The 21497-nt window shown below is 37.6% G+C and overlaps 1 protein-coding gene across 3 annotated transcripts; it reads left to right on the forward strand.

Moving 5' to 3' along the window:
* The first annotated feature begins 4556 nt into the window (after window positions 1–4556).
* On the forward strand, window positions 4557–10465 carry LOC112281259 (MLO-like protein 14). 3 transcript variants are annotated; one of them, XM_024517568.3, is made up of 16 exons: window positions 4557–5625; window positions 5906–5963; window positions 6239–6274; window positions 6357–6456; window positions 6757–6873; window positions 6994–7057; window positions 7203–7294; window positions 7536–7604; window positions 7765–7850; window positions 8004–8053; window positions 8291–8331; window positions 8543–8713; window positions 8974–9009; window positions 9260–9330; window positions 9464–9781; window positions 9894–10465. In XM_024517568.3, exons 4-16 carry the CDS (start codon window positions 6361–6363, stop codon window positions 10192–10194), a joined length of 1512 nt encoding a protein of 503 aa, XP_024373336.1. In that variant the 5' UTR covers window positions 4557–5625; window positions 5906–5963; window positions 6239–6274; window positions 6357–6360; the 3' UTR covers window positions 10195–10465. The 3 variants fall into 3 exon arrangements, with proteins under 3 accessions (XP_024373336.1, XP_024373335.1, XP_090106127.1); XM_024517567.3 differs by having other exon boundaries at window positions 6239–6456; XM_090250001.1 differs by lacking the exons at window positions 4557–5625; window positions 6239–6274 and having other exon boundaries at window positions 5945–5963.
* Window positions 10466–21497: the final 11032 nt, after the last annotated feature.

Consider the following 21497-nt stretch of genomic DNA (forward strand, 5'->3'; position numbering starts at 1 on the left):
TGAGATTTCAATCTATAAAATCCTTCATATACTTTAATCTACCTATTTGATTGATTTCAAAATTTACATACACATCAAAATCTAAAATACCAACATATTACTCAAAATCCATTTGTATATATACCATAAAACTTAAGAAACCCTCAAATTTATAAACGTATTTTTATTTTTTAAAATCTAAACCAACCAAGAATATCATTAAATTTAAAAATTCCTCAATAATTCAATACATCTTTCTGTTAGGCTCTTCTATAATAATATCCATATTTTTATTTTTCATCATATAATTATATTACCATATGACATTATAAAAAAATACAATAAACATATGAGCAATAGATGCAAGAAGTAAAGAATGTTGCTTAATCAAATATAAAGAAGCAAATACTTATGCAAGTTGCCATATTCCACACTTAATTATTGTCTAAGAAACAATCCACAATCATATTTTTTTATTATAATAATTTCAATGCGGACATTGTCAAACTTATAAAATTTGTAAATAATATTAAATATTCTATAGAGGCAAATAAAATATGCATAATACAATTATTTACAATTAAAGAGGTCTTAAAAAAATTCTTATTGAATATAAAAAATAAAACAATAAAACTTCTAACTTTAAAAATAAGGATTAATAAACAATAATATATTATAGATATGCATCTTTTTACTATAAGCCAATTGCAAGAATCTCATAAAGGTATTAAAATTGTATTAGAAACTATCCAAATAATAATTGCAACTTATAATGTTGCCATTTGCATGACTCATTAATAGATTGTGGTATAAAAAACTATAAAAAAATAACCATAAAGCACAAATAATGCATTGTTCAATTCTAATGTTAATTTGTATTATAAAAAATTTCAAGTTAAAAAAAAAGAGGAAGATGACTACTAAAGATTTAAAATAAGGTATCAAATAATTAAAATAAGAATATTATTGTAATTATCATTTTATTTATTCTTTAAATACCTACCTAGAATAAATCTATAAAGGAAAATTTGAACATGGAGAAAGACTATTTGCATGAGTTTATACAATAGAATCACACGATTAACTATCTTTTGATTTACTAAAAATGTCCAAGAATGCTACAATACCTTCCACATTCCATCAATTTTTCTTCTAATAAATAAAATATTACAATTGATAATCCCATCTTATGCATTCACTGTCTCTTCTCCTCTCCAAACTTATGACAATAATATGTAATATTATACTATCTTAAAAGACTGCATAAAACATTTCATAATCCAATCACTGGAATTCTCCAAAACTAACTATCATTCCTAGTAATCTGCTTTACACAATTTTAGACATAGACTTCTTCAATTTTAAACTTTCCAATTTTTCACTTATAATTAAACACACAATAAATTTAATTTATTATTTGACATCATTTAAATCAAATCTTTCTTTTATTATAAAATTTTACTTCACATTATTCAAAATCTATCCATTATCTTTTTTCTATAAAGAAAATAAAAACAAAAGGTAGTATCAAGCTTACCCCGGCTCATGACTATCATAGTTTGGCCTTGTCTACTTCTTCAACTGACTTATATTTATCCAAAAACAAAGATTTCAACCAATATTTCTTACTTAACCACTTTTTTCAACTAAATCATTCATACTACTTCCTAAATTGATTGCCCTATGGATGATCAATCAATTTTATCAATATCTAATGAATATCTTACAAAAGCCAATTTTTATCCATTCTTCATAGCTCTGCTCCTAACTGTATAGCATCCTTGCAAACAAAAAATTGATTAAAAAAAAAAAAAAAAAAAAAAAAAAAAACTTCTTTAATAAAACCTTTACAAAGTTTCTATCTCTTTGGCTCACTAGATTGATCAATCACAACATTCTCCATAGATGGTTCCCCTGATTTTGATTCTAATGATTCTAAAAGTTATTTTTTAATTAAATGATTATCTAATAAATTTAATTTTGATATACATATATAATTAAAAAAAATTAATAATGTGACTAAATTTATTTATTTATTTCACTCATTAAAAAAAATTAAAAATTATTATTTACAACAATACCAAATAAAACTTGAAATCTTAATAATAAACAAAGAAATATTATTTAATCTTTTATAAATAATCTTATTTGATTCCACTTATTTTTATCTACATGCATGAATATATAAATAATACTAAATTATAATGATATTATTTAAAAACTAAATAAAGTATAATATAAAAATAGGATGTTACTAATGCATTATAGTTATTACTACTACCATCATGCCTCCCTACCTATTTAATATGTTTTTTTAGATTTCTTTTTTTTCAATAATTTTTTTTGTTAATATCTCCAATATGTTTTATTTTTTAAATTATATTGAAAGGAAATTTAATTTTAATTGAAAATATAATTAAATAATTAATAAGAATAAATTTTAGTGACAATAGCAAAAACTATGCCATCATTGGAAGTCCTTAAAACATTATTTTGAGTTTGTAATCAAATTTAAACATTTATTTTTGGATTTTTCAATGCTCAATATTTTTTTGAAAAAGTTGTATAATTCATATTTACAACTTAATGTGATGATAATTATACATTTGAGTGCATTTGCATAATAGGCGAGTGCATGTATGTTAAACTTAGAGTGATTAGAGAGTAATATTTGAAATATCAGAGTTAACAATACCATTTTTCCTACCTAAAAGATATTTATTTAAATTCTCATCTTAAATTTAATCCCTGTCATCTGAATACTATACTTACAACTTAGTTAAATCAAACTTGAATGGATGGATGGATGGATATATATATACTCTGTGTTAAAAACATTGTGGTATATTTGAAACATGTGATGAAATTCTAAAAGAAACTTACAATAGATAAGTATGTGAATTTATAAAACCGATTGAGTTACACAATTTAAAAATTATGAATTCAGTAACAATCTTCACAATCCATTTTTCATTCAATTATGCTTATCCAATCTAAATATCCAAAAGAAATGAAAAGAAATAAAAATAATTCAAAATTACATCAAATAAATAAATAAATTGGTAGCTAAATTATCTACCACCCAACGGTTCACCGTATGATGAAATTATATGCTTCTCGTCATATTGCCATATAAACAATTCCTTTGTATCTCCGATTGTATTTCCTCACGGCTATGCGGTCTGCAGATGTGGCGAGGCACTCAAGCCTGTGGACCAGGAAAGCGTCAGCCATGAATTCATGGCGTAAAGGCCCAAAACACGGCGTCCACATAAACATGTCGATTCCAATAGGTTGATATCCGCGAGGCGACTCCCTGGTCAATGGCCGTGTTGACCGGTGTTGCTGGGGATGGCAACCAGACGTCACCAAAAAGCTTATGCCCGTTGGCTGTACATGCGACGAATTCGGGCAGTTTAGGCTCAAGAAAAGCTCCTTTTCCTTTTTGCCCTAATTTACTTTTACTATTGATGGTTGTTGGTTTATTTATTTGTTTAATTTCCTCTTCTTCCTTTTTCATTTTATGTTTGAAAATTCAATTCAACGATGTGGTCCAAGTTTAAGGTTCAATCGCTGTCTATGTTTTGCTGTCTATGTTTTGCTGTCTATGTTTTGCTTGTCTGGAAGTTTTTGAACATTCATCTCGAGAAATATAGGCTTGACTTTGCATTCAAATGGGCAATGTTTATCAAGCCTTCTTGTTAATTGTTGACATTTGATGGATTCCAACTTTTTACAATGTTTTTGTTGTAGAAACTACATGAAATACTTTTCAATTGCTAGTGTATTAATTGATTGGTGGTTGATGGTTATGTTGGTTAGGAACAACACTGTACTCAAACACGCGTAACAATTATAATAATAGTATCCATCATAAAACCCTGCCAAATAACAACAAAAGGATCATCGAACCTGCATAAAGTTTGCAAAAATAGAAAAGTTCCATCCATGTATACATCCATAAAATTGGATGAAGATATGTGCCGATTCAGATTGACATCCACGATCTGTACTCTCCTTCCTTTTTTCCTCCACAAGCTTTTTCCCGACTTTTTTCTCTTTATTTCCATCCATCTTTCGATGAGAAACGTCAACCATGTGACCACATTCTCATCCACGAATCTCATTCAGGAGGCTATTACTGTCAGTCTATTACTCTTCGATGGACACGGCTCTGTGGCCTATTGCCAAGCATGATCTTCACATGCTACCTGGCTCCGTGTGGCGACAAATGTCATTGTCGGGAATTCATGCTTCTAACACTAGCGGAGATTTGAGCTTGGGAACTGCTCGGTTACTGTACGGCTGTCATGACAAGTGTTGAGAATGTTTTAGAGAGAGTATCCAGAAGTAATATGCACACATATGTAAACACACCCAAAAAGAGAGTTTATTGATAGGGTTAGGTTTCTGATAGGGTTATTGATAGGAGAAGATAAACAGTTTCTCCCCACTACATTTGAAACTTTATAGCTACAGTGAAGAGTGCCGGCTACATTTAATGCTCTCAACAAGAAGCAAACAAACAATGTCGCTGCAAGCTTCACGAGCGGGTGGCGTAAAGTAATTGAGTGGATTCTTGTTGGGTGGATAATAATCCTGTAGGGATATTCCTGTTGCTGGCAGCTCGCTCAGCGCTTCCGAAGTTCCGTTCAGTTGGTTCGTGCAGCATGCGTAGCCGAAAAAGGGTTAATTTCTGCACTACTCAGCTCCTGACAAACTTTTCCCAATTTGACTTCAGTCAAGATCAGTAACCAAAAAATTCAACTTCCTCAGATGGGTGAGCTCTCGCGGGCATGACGTTGACTATATGCACCTCGTCGCAATTTGGATCCAAGACCGGCTTTGAACTTCTGTCGCAGCTGGCCACGAGAGGACATCTCCTAGTGCCAAACTTCAACTTAAGGAGAATAGATTCTTAGGCTTTACTCTGAGTTGGTTAGAGAAGTCACAACACGCCTTAAAAAGTCTACGAAGCCGCTGCAGTATTAGGGCGGAGGAACCTCTACTGGATGCAGTGAAGGTCAAATCAGGATTTCGAAGAAGGTGAAGTTGTTTTGACACTGCGCCGGTTGAGGGGTTTATAATGTTTGGATGTGAGCCGCGGTGACGAACAAATTGTGCGCAGCTATATCGGTTCGCCGTCATGAAATTGTCCTAGTGAGATTTAGTTTTCCTTGAGGTGAGAGCAGTTTCGCATCTACGGATATTGCAAACTACTTGCATAATTTTCTTTTCGGCGTTGAGCTCGAAGTGATGCAGGGGAGTCTAGTGGTCAATTATTTGTCGAGGACCGATCGGTTGCCCGAAAGTTTCCCTGTAGGGATCTGGTCCGGAACTGGTTGGCAAGGTGACGGAGTGACCAAGTAGTCAAGGTGTTCAGCACCGTCAAGTTTTGCAGGTTTTCCCACTCCTGCAGCGGTTTTCTCGAAGTCGCGATCATCAGATTTGGCTCCGACGTTCACAGGTTCATCACTCAGGGAGTCCTTTGCAGAGACTGGTGAATAGCACACCAAGAAAATGGCGGTGGGGGACCCCAGTGAGAGGACCCTCGAATACACGCCCACTTGGGCTTTGGCGACAGTGAGCGCCGTCTTCATTATTGTCTCCGTAATTGTGAAGCGCGGTCTGCACGCACTGGGCCATGTAAGTTGTTTCGGAAGACCTAACAGTAGAATGACTTCAGAGGATTGCACTTGTACACTAACAGTATGTTTCGTGAGGAACCTTGGAGTTTCGAACGAAAATCTTTGGAACCTACGTCATGCGATGGTAATATGAAGAACTGTATAACTGAGGAGAAACCCATGAAACTTACTATCTGAGAAATTTCTACGAGTTAATGTTCAATTCAATTCTAAACTTCTCCCTCGCAGTCCTAATATTGAACTGTAGTTGACATTTATCATGAATTGCCTGGTTGCAGTATCTTCATCGGACTGAGAAAAAGCCACTGCTACTGGCCTTAAATAAAATGAAAGATGGTGAGCCCCAGTGAAAATTTGTTGATAGGTCTCTGAAATCATAAGATGTTTTAAGCTCAACAGTAAAATATTCAAATGTTTTGAGCAGATTTCTGGATATTTCTGCAAGTTCTCAGCTCATGAGCGGAGAACATGACCTAATTTATAAGCTTTACATGCAGTGATACCAATAGGGTTGGTTGGCTAGTTTTATTGCAAAACCTTGGGGGATGGAGAAATTAGTGCACTTTATGAGGTAGACTGCTGATGGGCGAATCATGTGAATCGCAATGCAGAGCTAATGTTGGTGGGATTCATCTCCTTGGCAATCGGTATATTCACGACTCCTGTTTCCAAGATCTGTATTAAATCTACTGTATATGTAAAATCTAACTGGAATCCCTGTGTCGGTAGCTCGATGCCTAAAGCGGAGGACGTATCTTCCTCGTACCCTCCTCCCGGGGAAGGGCGTCGCAAACTTCTTGCTACTCCGACCACGTCTTACTGTGATGAGGTATTTTCAAAATCTGTGATCGTGCTGTAGGTATAGTGGGTGTTTGTGCGCGGAGAGATGGATTCAATTTTCCACGTAGCCAGCAGATTTCTGACTTCTTCAATGGAGCTACTGCTGCATATCCCGTTTCCGATTGTCTCTAAATCTGCAGATGCTGGTGCCACATTCACGTAGGATAGAGCGAAGACGTGCAACTTCACCGACAGCCACAAATGTTTGGCCACAATTTTTTCTAAATTTGGATTCTGATTTGATTGTGGTACGACTTTTTGTAACTTGTAACTGATATCATATTTGCAGGGCTACGAGCCATTCGTGTCGTACTATATCCTCCATCAGCTGCACATTTTCATCTTCGTCCTGGCTGCGTCTCACGTAGTCTATTCTTGTCTCACCGTGGTGCTTGCCCTTTATAAGGTACATTTTCATTATTTTCAACCCAGATTGATGTCATCTTCTTTGTTTGAGTGCTTAGGTTAGCGTGGTTTTTTACGTATCGCGGTAGAGATCCAACAGTGGTGAAATGGTTGATTTTAGGTGTATTCCTGGGGGAAATGGGAAAAGGAAGCTCACGATGCGCATGCCCAAGAAAAGTCGCAAGGTGATCATGCTTCCTGCATTGGTTGTAACTATAGGTGATTTCTACTTCCAGTGATCAGCGTCTGCTGTGCTTACATTTATCCGTTGGTGATTACTGAAGTTAGACATTACCTCCATCTAACTAAGCTACAGTAGCTAACATGCAGAGTTTACGAGCAGTATCAGCATGGCACGACAATCAACTTTTGTGAAGTATCATGGAAATAAACCTCTGGGCATGCAAATCCTTGTGTGGGTGGTGAGTCTTTCAGACAATATCTCAACTGTTAAAGATGACTGACGACGAAACAGGCGAACTTCTTTCGTATTCTGTATTGAAACTCAGCAGTCAGTATCGATCTGGATGTCAGGACGAACTGGCTTAAGAAATCAATTTGTGATCCCGAGCTGCATGAACATCTATGGATTGTCTATTAAAATTTCCCACGGTTACCAATTGGGCTAACTTGTTTACAATACCTACTGTCTCGCAACTACAGAGTTGCTTTTTCAAGCAGTTTCATGTCCCAAGAGCGGACTACCTCACCCTGCGCTTGGCCTTTGTCACAGTAAGTACATTCTACCGATCAAAATCATATTCTTGGTGTTTCTTTTATGGCGTGAACTTGTTACAAAAAATGAAATTAAAACAAAGAAATAAATGAAACTTCTGTAATGACAATTCTACTGAGAAAACTGACGGAGGAGAACGTTTGTCTGTGGTTGCAGACTCATAACTTGAGGGACAACTACGACTTTCATTCGTACATGATTCGGTGTATGGAGGACGAATTTGAAACATTAGTAGGAATCAGGTACGACGGATGGATGCTATGCGCACGAACCAAATCATAATTCTGTGATTGTATTCAGACTTCTAGTGGAATGATTTCGGGGGTTGGTTATGTCCACTTATCTGGAGACTGACAAGATTTTTTTTTTTTTTTTTTTTTTTTTTTTTGTAACAGCATCTGGCTATGGGCATGCGTCGTATTGTTTCTCTTATTCAGGATGGGAGGTTAGTCATGCATTTCTCATCCTTAAACCCTTCGCAAATAACTATCTCTGAACCTATGCTTCCATTTTTGGTCTAAGATGGTGAATTTATGAAAAATGCATTACCATGCTTCTATATTTATTGTATCCTTTTTTTCTTTTTTTCTTTTTTCCGGTTCAATTACTGCAGCAAGCACAAGTTCTTACACAATCCACTTGCAGAATCTTAAGACCTAATTTTATTTTGGATGGCATGCAGAAACAATCATCCAGGCCTGGACCTCATCCATTCCCGTTGTGGTAAGTATAATATTCCATTGAAATTCTGAACCCTAATTCTGAGTTTGCTGAGAACAGACTTTGAACAATCTTACTGTTTCGATAAACTTAATTATGTGCTGTCGCATTTTCAAACCCATAAGCCTGCACAAATCGGTTGAACCTTAATTCTGGTCCCGAAGAATGTTCAGTACTACGGCAAATTTGTTAACCACTACGGTATGCTCAACAGATCATTTTACTTATCGGAACTAAGCTGCAGCACATCATGGCAACACTAGCACTGGACCACAAGGGTGTAAATGGGTCATTAGTAGGAGTGTTGTTGAAACCCCGCGACCAGCTGTTCTGGTTCAACCGTCCCAAGTTTCTACTGTGTGCCATCCACTTCGTTCTCTTCCAGGTGAGATTTGAATGAATCCTTGATTCGAGCAGTAGTGGCCAAGCACACTAATGTAGCTTTATTTTGGAAATGTCTACACGCTCTAAATTTTAGCCTCAACTCAAGAGACGAGTTGAAAAGACAGAATTTCTTGTTGCCGCTTTTCCACGTGGTAAAATACCAACTCAAACATGTTAGCCATCTCTGATGATCCTAACTTGTGTGCGAAGCAATGGGTGCTACTCACGATGCGCTGATCCATTCATTTTAAATGATTGCAGTCTGCGTTTGAGATGGCGATCTTCATTTGGTATCTGGTAAGCCTTAAAAGCACCCATTAAGACAAATCTATGTGCTAGTGTGGCAGATGTGTGTTATGTTCATCAAAATTAAGAACAGATTGATTTGAGCGAGAGTCTCTGGTTGTTACAAATATCTTGTAATTTCTGCTGCTACTGCTGCTGCTTCTTAGAAAGGAAACTTTTTTTTTTTTTTTTTTTTTTTTTTTTCCTTCTTCTGTTAGATTGGAGCTGAACCCTTTAGTGTAATGTGCGAAATGAATTGCAGTGGCAGGTAAAATCAGACTCGTGTTTGTGGGAGGACAAAAAGACTTACCTTTTCGTCCGTTGCGGCATCAGGTATGGTTACGCAACTTGGCTTGGCCAACTCGGAACCTCTTTTAAATTCAAGCTCATTCAATCACTCTCCCCAACGTTCAGCTCTTCAAGTGCAGTGAATTGAACCTTGAAGTGATGCCTTTTGCAAGTGCAGCATTGGAACGCAAATACTCTGTAGCTTCACGACATTGCCGCTCTTCGCCCTAGTCTCCCAGATGAGCACCATACCAAAGAAGGCCTTCCTTCCCAAACACATCGACAAGTCTATGCGGAAATGGCACAATGACGCCAAGCTTCGACTAAAAGTCAAAGTCATTGAGAACTACAAGCGTAAGAGAGGGATGGGCAAGTCGCTAATCACTCCTTTAGATTTACAGATGGTAAATTCTCAATTCTTAAACGACAGGAGTGCAACTCCTATAAACACGCCAATTGTCTTAAGTATGGAAGAAGGACCGTCTTATCCTTCGAGGTAAATCCACACAACCACCCTTCCTGTGCAATAATCTAAACCTTCCATCCTTCATGTGACACAGGATATTGACAAAAGCTAACATATGCTTTGTGGATTCAATCTGTTGCAGACCATCTTCATCGAATGCAGGCAGCCTGCCGCCCAAGTCTCCATTAAATACGAGACACGAATCGTATCATGCCAAGGTGACCGATGAGAAGACTGTGATAAATGAAGATCAGAGAGAAGCTGTGAACGAATATGCTCACCTCCTGAAGCCTCCCGTCTCCTTCGCAGAGTTTAGAAGGAAATTATCTCTCAGTCGTAGACCAGGCTTGACTCCCCGCACTCCTCCCTCTCAACCTCGGGACACTGACGAGGTGCCCAACCCGTTGAAACATATCAAGCGAAGCCACACATCACATTGGTAAAACTAGATTGGCGTCTCGTCTGTTGAGCTATTCTGTAACATATAAAACTAGCATCCGATTAATCCGATTCTTTAGGCTTCCAGGTAGAATACTTATACTCGAGAACTGGATCCGGAATGCCGTATGGTCCCGGTTACACAACATTTCTCTCCGGTGCGAGTATCACATGTAGAGTTATCCGGCCAAACATGCACTTTCAGAGTTTCAAATATACCGATGAACCGGAATTGTGTTTTTAAGACGAAGGTTCATTGTGTCAATTCGTTAGCCAGTGGTTGGTGTGTTCCTTCATACATCAGCACTTCAAGAACCGTGCAAAGAAAAAGGCTGGAAGGTGAAAATTTGGTATGAATCCTGAAATGTTGAGTGTGGAGATGTTTACGGACATTCTGAGTAGGTAGAGAAGTCCTTCCCACATGATCAATCTGATGGAAGTTTGAATATGAGTTTGTGGGAGGCAGTACTTCCTGCACTGTTGTGGGTGGCCACAACCGCCAACTCCAGTGTTTTTGCATTTTTGGAATATTTTTGTCTATCATTTCTCACATGAGAATGAAGACCACTACTTTCCCCTATCACTCGGGAAAAGGTCGAGGAAAGTACTGATTCCAACAAAGGTGGGTCGGACCCATTTCTGGGCATGAAAATCTTCACTTCAATGGCAATTTTCAACTATAAATCAAATGAAATAATGACCATTAAACCAAATAGCATGACTATTGTATTACTACATGCACAAAGTTGGTTTCCGTGCATGCTTCGGATGATAAAAGCATGGTATGTCAATTCGACTTGCAAAAAAACAAACAGTGGCACAATAAAAAAAATAAAAAAATAAAAAAATAAAAAATGGGCTATAAAGTCGGTGATTCTTCATGCCATCCCCGCCACTTAAAACAAACTTGCCCATGGTAGAACATCAAAGAGACTACAAAACTAACCGATCTAGGTTTGCGGAGCACTAACTACAGCAGATCACATGCACACGAGATGCCACTCCGGAACGGCATCGCAAAATCAGCGTGCTCGGGCAGCCCCGCAAGCATCAAAAGCCTTCAACCACCGCAAGTTGAGTGCCACAGAAGAGCAAGAGCCTTTTGACCCCAATATAGCAGTACCACACAATCACTGAGTCAAAACACCTCGATGATAGTGCAACCAATGGAGGAAGAAACAAGGCGTTGAAGTGCCTGAGTGGAGGCGGCTTCGTCTGCTTTAGAACCCTTTTTGTGATCCCGCTTTGAGGGTTTTGGCACACTCTGCCAAATGCAGGGCGTTTGGAAACACTAAGCTACAGGGGGGTGACAAAGCCCCTAAGGAAAATGGTACCAACGCCATTTAGCTGGCTTCCTTGATTGCTTTGTCATCTCGAGGCAGTTCACCTCATTGCTGCATTTGAACCTGACATCTCGGGGTCCGCGCGGCGCTTCTAGATGGCTTCCGAAAGAGCTCGATATGGTACGTGAATCAACAACATCGACAACAACAACCGAGCTTAAGGTGGGCAGTATATACAATTGTCGCTTTGCATCTAGATTTGTGCCTTCTGGTGTCCGGTCTGACAGGGGATTCGATTGTGATGACCACGAGATCGAGGAGAGAGGAAAAGGGGCTTCGCATGGTTTAAAGTGGTTGGAAAGCTTGCAAACTTGATCACAGTGTGTCAAGGGAAAGAGCACAAAACTGCGAGGATTATCAGCTTTGTCGGAGAATAATGCATTGTTCGACGAGCTGTAACAGCAACGACCGCAACAGGACTGGACTCACTGTTGTGTTGGTTTAGAATGATGTGGAATCCCAATTGTTGGAAATTCTGTTGTTCTTCCATTCTAGACACTGTTTTGATGCACCCATGTGGCCGAATTCCTCTTCACTTTTCTTACAGTTCCTTCTCTCATTCTCTGCTCCCAAGTATGCTAAAAAACTAGCACAGAAACTCACATTAAAGATATGAATGTATATATATATATATATATATATATGAGTTTCAACATAGCACCCACTAAGGAGATGAGTAGTGATTCGTAACAAATACATGTTTGAGTGGTGAGCTTCAAGTCAGTGGAGTATTACTTTTTGAGTATTTTACTTCCGACTCTCAAAAGTCGGTAAAACATGCAAGTGACCTTTTCGAATATTTTTACAGCTCTTGAAGTTAAAGATTGTGACTTTTGAGAGTGTGAAAGAACAGACCATGTGGTAAAAAAAAAATTAATCTATTTATATTTTGTTTTTATTTTCAGAAATTAATATTGACATGTCGTGGGAATCAGATTCGCTGCTTTGTGAAAGTCGTTACCTCCAATTATTGCATGCAAGAAATAAATGTGGGGATAGGAATTTCTGAGAAAATGCATTTTATGAGCATTCACAAATGTGATGGTGAAAATAGAAAACTTTGCACTGCAAAATGTGAGATTTCGTACTGAAGGTTTTTATCAAAAAGATGATTTTGTGGTTGCAGAGTGAGATATCTAGTATACTCAACAGTTTTTTCTTATAGGACATGTATCTTTGAATATATGACAACACTGTTTTTTATATTCATACTATTTTTTAGCTTGCAAAATAAATCACTGTTCAATAGTTTTGCAATTCATTTTCTTTCAAATATTGAAGATGGGTTTGTTAGACACATTGGCTGCTATTTGAAAGGTGCATTTAGATTTATTAATTTAATCTTAATTGTATGTTTCCATTTTTTCCCATGGTCAATGATGCAAGCGAAGTGCTTGAAACTTTCAAAATATTCATTGGACACCAAAGCTAAGCTCCCAATCTCACATCTTTTATCTGACATCATCGTGCCACTTGGCTTTAAACTCCCCATGTTCCCTTCTATGTACCTTTCAAAAAGTGAGTGATACAAAACAATAGTCAAACCTTCACAAGTTTATTACTTTGCTACTAAGTTAATATACTCTCCAAAACATATAAAAGTAAAAATAAAAATCATGTAAAGACAGTACTATATTAATTGCATTCACAAAGGTACAAGTTATAGATTGTTGATACACGGACCTTTGGAGATTTTCTGAAAAAAGTTATGAAATTCACAAAATTTACAATGTCATGCACTATAAACACATATCAAAGAATGGTATGGTATTTGGATATGGATGTCATTGCAACTTGTTCATGTCAAACCATGGTTTTATTAAAAATTATTAAAGTTGTAAATGCAATTGATATAGTACGTTATTACTATAATAATGGTTTTGTACTAAAAATTATTAAAGTTGGGGTTTATTAAATGAAATACAATGATGTACTTTGATGGGGTTGTTGTGGGATTGATGCATGAATGTGAGTATTTGTCAACGTTGTTTTTTCATTATATGCTCATAAATGAACTTGCTAATGGAGGCTTTCAATAACCAGACATTGAAGAAGTCATAGCACACTTCTGTTTGTTCATTGATGTTTTATATGGAAAACATTATAAAAGTTGCAGCAGAAATACATCTTTTTGATGTGAGTATTTTTTTAAAAAAGGAGGTAAATACTGAATATTCACTGTTGAAAATTTCATAAAAAGTATGAACATGTTTGCATAATTTCTCAAATAGCATCTTTCTGAGCCCACAAATACTGTACAAATTCATTTTGTTTTATGATTTTCTGTAAAACTCTTGAACACTAAGTAATATTATTGTTATTATTTAAATCCTAAAATATTAAAATTCTCTTATATGTATATATATCAACATCAACATTTTCTTAATTATTATAATTTTGTTTTTTGATATTTTTTACTAGGATCACATTATAATATTTTTGTATATTTTTGTATATTTTGTAGTTCAGTTGCTATTTTAATAAAAAAATAATAACTATTATGTACCATCATTATGTGGTATATGTATCTTTTTTCACATCTTATATCACTAATTCATCAGTTATAAGTTGAATTAAAATTTCAGTAAACTATTGACTCACTTAACAATTTGAGTGCAAATTAGGCCTCTATGACACACCAACAATGCTTTCAATCAATAGACACCATTTAAAATATAAAAAAACATAAATCATTTATGTAAATAAAAAATAAAAAAATATTCTGCATTAGTTTTGAAACATCAATTGTCAAAGTTGCATATAAAACTAATAATGCTTTTAGAATGTACTAAGCTGGAATGTATTATTTAAAAGAAAAGTGTTTAGAAATCATGACTAAGTAGTGTCAAAGAAATTCATAAGCTTTGTTTACCACAAGTCAAAGTATTATAAAATATATATTAATAAATGAATTAAAAATTAAATAAAAAACTTATATTTCACATGGCAATAATTAATCTTACTAAATAGAAACACAGTGTGAAATAAAAACTGCTTTATTTTTAAAGAGATAATTCAATTAAGAATATTGTATTACATTGGCATTGCTCAATAGACAAATAATTAAAAAGGAATATTTATAAACATCATAAGTACATTGAAACTCAAAGCTAGAACTACTAATGATATTCATTTAAACCAAGTATGAAAGACAAGGAATGAGACAACTTCAAAATGATGAAAGTTGTACTTTCATGATTTCAAATTTGATTACTTCATTCTTATAATCACGTTCACTTGACTACTTTGTAAAGTATCACAAAATATTTTGAAAAACATATTACAGCTTTTATTTTTGAAGTTTGGATTGTTTTGGAATAGAACTTTAGCAATAAGAGGATTCATTTCAAAGTTGTTCTCACCACAGTTGTTACACATTTACATTATTTTCTCTTAACACTGTGATAATATTTTCAATTTGAAATTCCCTTGGTGCATCTGTCACGGACACAAAATACAGACTTGAAATCTAACAAGAAGTTCAAGAAGAAGTGGTAGAACTAGATTAAACAGATGAGTACAAGAACAACACCAGAAAGGTGAGCTAGAACTCCAAGAGATGTGTTGTCGAGACTGAAGAACTCTTCAGCCTCGACTCCTATATATACTACTGGCCTATGGTTCTAAGGAAGCGCATCAAGAAGCTTCCCAAGAACTATGAAGCTTCTCGAGCAACTACCCAAGAGCTAGGAAGCTTCTTAAGTAACTTCTTAGAATCTACTAGAATATTCTAAGAATCTTCTAGAGCCTTCTAAGGGAATCTTTAGGGAATCTTCAAAGAATCTTTAGGGAATCTTTGAAGAATATTCTAAGAGAATATTCAAGGAATCTTCTGGAAGTTTCTAGAGACTTCTTTCTAGAAGGTTCTAGAAACTTGTCTCTAGAAAGGTCTAAGGACTATGTCCCTAACATCACCTCCTCCTTTAGCTTCGAGGTCTCCGAGAAGCAATGTTATCGTCAGTCAATACCAATGCAAGAAAATGAAGATCTGTCGCATAACCTCTGCTATGAACTCCAATTGTTGTTCACGAGGCAAGTGATTCAATGGTCCTTGAAGCCAACGGTAGTGGCCCACGCCTTCAACTTCTGACCAAGCATGAACCTCCGTGTCTTCATTGTGAAATTGTCCTGCAAACACTCCTTCGGGCTGACCATTATAGGCAGGCTCGACCTCAAATACAATCACCAGCGATCTGTTGCTCGGAATCCTTCGACGTCGTCGTGGTGCAGTTGGTTCTTCATCTCGCGGTCGTCTTCGTGAGCTAGTTGCTTGAGATGACATGACAAGTGTAGTATCTTGGCTATCTATATTCAAAGGCTAAAACAATAAGAACAAACTTGGGCTACTAACAAAGTTCTACGCTATCTTGGAGAGAATGACTACATCAACTATGGATTTTGGTGGTGCTCTCTCCTCTTTTCTATTTTCTGGATGAGCAAGCTTCAGTAAGAAGCTATCGTCGAACCGGCTTGGATTTCTCAGGATATTGTCGATGAAACTCCTGTACCTTTTGCGGCGCATTTGCGAGATTTTCGACCGGCTCCCATGTTCGTTCATTAATATCGTAACCGCTCCAATGCACAAAGTATTCTAATTTACCCCGTCTTTGTCGTGAATCCAGGACCTTTTCCACCTCGTATTCTTCGTGGTTCTCTATTTCTATGCTAGGTGGTGGACATTGTACTCTTCCAGGAAAAGACGATTCTCGATAAGGCTCCAACAAAGAAACATGAAAGACAGGATGTACCTTCATAGTAGCTGGTAACTCCAAACGATACGCTACAGGATTGATCTGCTTCTGGATAACAAATGGTCCCAATCTCCGATAGTCCAATTTGTCACATGGCCGCTTGGTCTTAATATTTCGTCGAAGCAGCCAAACTTTGTCTCCAATCGTGAATTTAGGTGCCTGATTCCGAAATTTGTCCGCAGACGCCTTGTAAGATTCTTGGGCAGTTTGCAATTGAAGCTTCAATATAGTTTGAAGTTGCGAAAGCTCCTTCACCAATCCTTCAGCTGCCGGATTGTTAATCGTTGACGAACTCCATAAGTCAAGCTTCGGATGGTATCCATAATTGGAAAAGAATGGCGTTTGTTGAGTTGACGCATGAAGGGTGTTGTTATATGCGAACTCGGCTAGCGGTAGATATGCGGCCCAATCATCTTGTTGATAGTTGATGGTGCAACGTAAATATTGCTCTAAAACTTGATTCACTCGTTCTGTTTGGCCGTCCGTTTAAGGATGAAATGCTAAAGAAAGCTTGATATCCACCTTCAATATCTCGAAAAGAGATTTCCAAAACTTTGACACAAACTGGGTTCCTCGATCCGATACGATATCATCTGGTAGACCATGATATCGATACACATTATCAAGAAAGAGTCTTGCTGTGTCTTCGCTTGACGATGTCTTCTTGCAAGGGACAAAATGTGCCATCTTTGTAAGCCGATCTACGACAACAAAAATGCTGTCAAATGAATTCAATGGTGGTAGATCCGTAATAAAGTCCATGGAAACCGAAGACCATGGTCGGCACGAAATAGGCAATGGCTGTAGAAGTCCATAAGGCCGATGTCGAGGGTTTTTGGATCTTGAACAAATGTCACAAGATACAACAAAATCTTTCACATCCTTCCACATTTGAGGCCACCAGAAATCGCGGGAAATAAGTTCCAAGGTCTTATTGAATCCAAAATGTCCCGCAGCTGGAAAGTCATGACGAGATTGAAGAACTCGGAGTCGTGTTGGCCCTTTTGGGATATACAACCGCTCTTCGAAATATACTAGATCTCCTTCCATCTTGAATTTATCATCACTAGTATGTTGCTTGATATCAAGGGCTAGAGAATCTTCAATGGTTGCGGCCCGTACCTGGTCGAGGAAGTCAGCATCAATTGGTACAATAGCTGCGTTGAGTCGAAATTTCTCTGGCTTCAATAATGTCGTGCACTGTTGATCAAATGCTGCATCTCCAGCCTTTGGCGCGAGATATGATCTCATTGATAATGCATCGGACAACCCTTGTTGCTTCCCAGGCCGATAAGTAATAACAAAGTCGAACCTGGATAGCGACATACTCCACCGAGCTTGACGCCGATTCAAAACCCGAGCCGACATAAAATACTCCAAATTCTTGTGATCCGTATATACGGTCACTGGATGTGCAGTTCCTTCGAGAAAGTGGCGCCACTCTTGGAAAGAATCTACTATAGCAAGGAGTTCCTTATCGTGGATCTCATAGTTGATCTCAGCAGCAGAGAATTTTCGAGAATAGAACGCAACTGGATGGAGCTTCTCATCTACGCCCATCTGTGAAAGTACAGCTCCCAAAGCAAAATCCGAAGCATCTGTCTCCAAATAAAAGGCCTTTGTAAAGTCCGGATGTACCAAGATTGGAGCTGTAGTAAATACCATCTTCAAATCTTGGAATGTTTTTTCTGCGATAGGTCCCCATTCGAGCTTGTCCTTGCACGTTAACCGAGTGAGGGGGGCAGCAACTTGAGAATAATTCTTGATGAAGATCCGATAGTAGTTAGCAAATCCAAGAAAACATTGTACGTCCCTAACCGTCTTCGGAACTTCCCAAGACATGATTGCTTCCACCTCCTTTGGATCCATCTTCAATCCTTCCGTAGTCGCGATGAATCCCAAAAACTCCATCTCAGTTTGGTGAAATAAGCACTTCTCCAATTTGGCATAGAGTCCTCGCTCCCGTAGTTTTTTGAGTACCAGACGAACGTGCTTCTCATGTTCTTCCTCGTTCTTAGAAAATATCAAAATATCATCTAGATAGATGACAACAAAATTGTCTAGATGCTCTCGAAAGATGTCATTCATCATGTGTTGAAAGACCGCTGGAGCATTAGTAAGACCAAATGGCATGACATTGTATTCAAAATGGCCATACCTTGTTCGAAAAGCTGTCTTCCATTCATCTCCTTCCTTGATTCGCACAAGGTTGTAAGCTCCCCTTAGGTCAATCTTTGTAAAGATCCTTGCACGCCCAAGTTGTTCTAGAAGACCAGAGATCAAAGGGAGTGGGTAGCGATTCTTTTTTGTCACCTTGTTGAGACCTCGATAGTCCACGCACATCCGTAGTGAGCCATCTTTCTTCTTCACAAATAAGATTGGTGCCCCAGCTGGCGACTTCGAATGACGGATGAAGTTCTTGGCTAGATTCTCGTCAATGTACTTCCGCAACTCAGTCAACTCCGTCTGCGACAAATTGTAGATTGGTCCAAAAGGTGGTTGTGCTCCTTCTTGCAATTCAATGGCACAGTCATAGGGTCGATGCTCTGGCAGCATATCAGCATTCTTCTTTTCAAAGACATCTTTGAATTCTTCATACTGCTTTGGAATAACCAAAGTCGGAGTTGCATCTTCTCGAGTCGGAGTTGCAAAGATGACAAGAGGTGTATTTTGCTTGGCTTCCTTCATGAAAGCCCTTGCACCTATAAACAAGGATTTGTTTCTAGACATTGTCTTGGCAGATTCCACCTTCAAGGAGTTTGTTGGAAATGTCACTTTCCGCAACTTCCAATCTATCAATGGATTATATCTATCAAGCCAAGATAGTCCCAAAATAATAGGACATGAAGGGGTCTTGATAACATTAAACACAATATTGCTCTCATGGTTTTCAAGACGTACCTTCAATGGTTTAGTTTCATGGATAATATTGCCCGAAGACAATGGTCGTCCATCTATGACTTCTACATGGACAGGCTTAAGTTTCTTTACAAGAGAAATATTGTGAAGCTTGGCAAACTCTTCATCTATAAAGCAAGCGGATGCACCCGAGTCTAATAAAGCATCGACTTGTAGTTCTTGAATACCCAGATGTAAAGGTACCATAAAACAATCTGAAGGTTGAGCTGAGAGAAAGGGACCTTGATTAATTTTGGATGTTGAGATGTCCAGCCGCATGGTCCCTATTGTGGCTGGGCGTCCTTGTTTTCCTGCATGCTTGTACTCCTGAGTCTTGTTGTTTGAGGCTTCTGTTTCTTCCGACAATCTACAGCTTTATGGCCCGCTTCTCAGCAATATAAACACAAGTTTTGTTCAAACCGTCGCTTCCTTTCCTCAGCTGTGAGGAGTTTGAAACGTACCGCATCAATTTGCATGGGTTTAGGATCTGTGGAGTGATTCTCTGGACCTTTTGAAAATGTAGCAAATGCTCCATCATTTCTCCAACCTGATCGTCTTTCTTGTCGTAATTCAAAGAGGCGGTTGTCACAAATAATTGCCTGAGATATAAGTTCTTCTAAAGTATCCGCCTTAGGCATGGTGATCAATAAGTTCTTGACATCATCTCTCAGTTCATATCGAAATCGTGTCATGAATGCCTTATCATTCCAATCAAGATCACATGTAAGCTGTTGAAATTCTGCAGCATAGATTGCAGCAGAACGTGATCCTTGTCGCAGATTTTGTATCTTTCTTTCAGCCACTCTTTCTCGATCGCTATCTCCAAACGCAGCAGTAAGTCTCTCTATGAAAGCCTCTAGGTCGTACAATATTGGAGAATCCTTCTCCAATAGTGGAGCAAACCAAGAGCGAGCATTTCCTGATAGAAGAGCACCTATGAAAGCAACCTGGGTAAATCCATTCGGATAACGAGAAGGGTATAGGCGTAGGTAAAGCCGTACTTGTTGCACAAAACCTCGGAAGTTAGCTCTTGTTCCGTCAAACTTGTCTGGCATACTCGCTTTTGGTTCTTTCGTACTAATCCTTGAAGTATCCATAGGGGTCGTATGTGACACATGTCTTGCTTCTCTCAATCGAATAATCTCTTGTTGTAGGCTATGAATTTTGCGTCTAGCTTCTTCGGTCACTAGATCAATTTGAGGTTCTTTACTTGGATTGCGAAGAAATGTAATCTCCTTTCGTACACTATTCATAAGAGCTTGAAGATCTGCAAGAGTTGCCACTCTATTGTCTATTTGTGGAGATGCACTGTCTATGACCTGTTCTACTTCCATATTTAGAAAATAGATGGATTAAAATTTTGAGAGAAGAAGAAATTGCTAAGTCTCTTGGAGAAAATTGTAGCACTACCTGTCACTAAAACCTACTCGGAGAAAAGGAAAAAAAAAACACTAAACGATTTCAGTTTTAGAGGAGGGTAATCCGCAACCTCTAAAAATGCCTCAATGCTTTCGAGAAGAGGGGTAATCTGCACTCTATCAAGAAGGCAAAGCTCTGAAATCGATGTTAATTGTCTTTTCTACTAGCTATGCTAAACAAAAAGAAGGAATTAATATCAGTCCAAGAGAGGGTAATCCGCAACCCTTAGAACGCTCAAGTATCTCCAAGGAAAGGGGTAGTCCACTCTCTGCCTCAAAGAACTAAGCTCTGATATTGTGATTGAGAAAATATCAGTTTAGAGGAAGGTAATCCGCAACCCCTAAAGCGCTAGAATACCTTCAAGAAGAGGGGTAATCCGCTCTCAAACAAGAAGGATTCAGCTCTGATATTAAGATAAAGGTAGTCTCGACAAACTGTCACAGACACAAAATACAGACTTGAAATCTAACAAGAAGTTCAAGAAGAAGTGGTAGAACTAGATTAAACAGATGAGTACAAGAACAACACCAGAAAGGTGAGCTAGAACTCCAAGAGATGTGTTGTCGAGACTGAAGAACTCTTCAGCCTCGACTCCTATATATACTACTGGCCAATGGTTCTAAGGAAGCGCATCAAGAAGCTTCCCAAGAACTATGAAGCTTCTCGAGCAACTACCCAAGAGCTAGGAAGCTTCTTAAGTAACTTCTTAGAATCTACTAGAATATTCTAAGAATCTTCTAGAGCCTTCTAAGGGAATCTTTAGGGAATCTTCAAAGAATCTTTAGGGAATCTTTGAAGAATATTCTAAGAGAATATTCAAAGAATCTTCTGGAAGTTTCTAAAGACTTCTTTCTAGAAGGTTCTAGAAACTTGTCTCTAAAAAGGTCTAAGGACTAT

Source organism: Physcomitrium patens, chromosome 4 (assembly GCF_059467195.1).
Source record: "Physcomitrium patens ecotype Gransden chromosome 4, ASM5946719v1, whole genome shotgun sequence".
NCBI lineage: Eukaryota > Viridiplantae > Streptophyta > Bryopsida > Funariales > Funariaceae > Physcomitrium > Physcomitrium patens.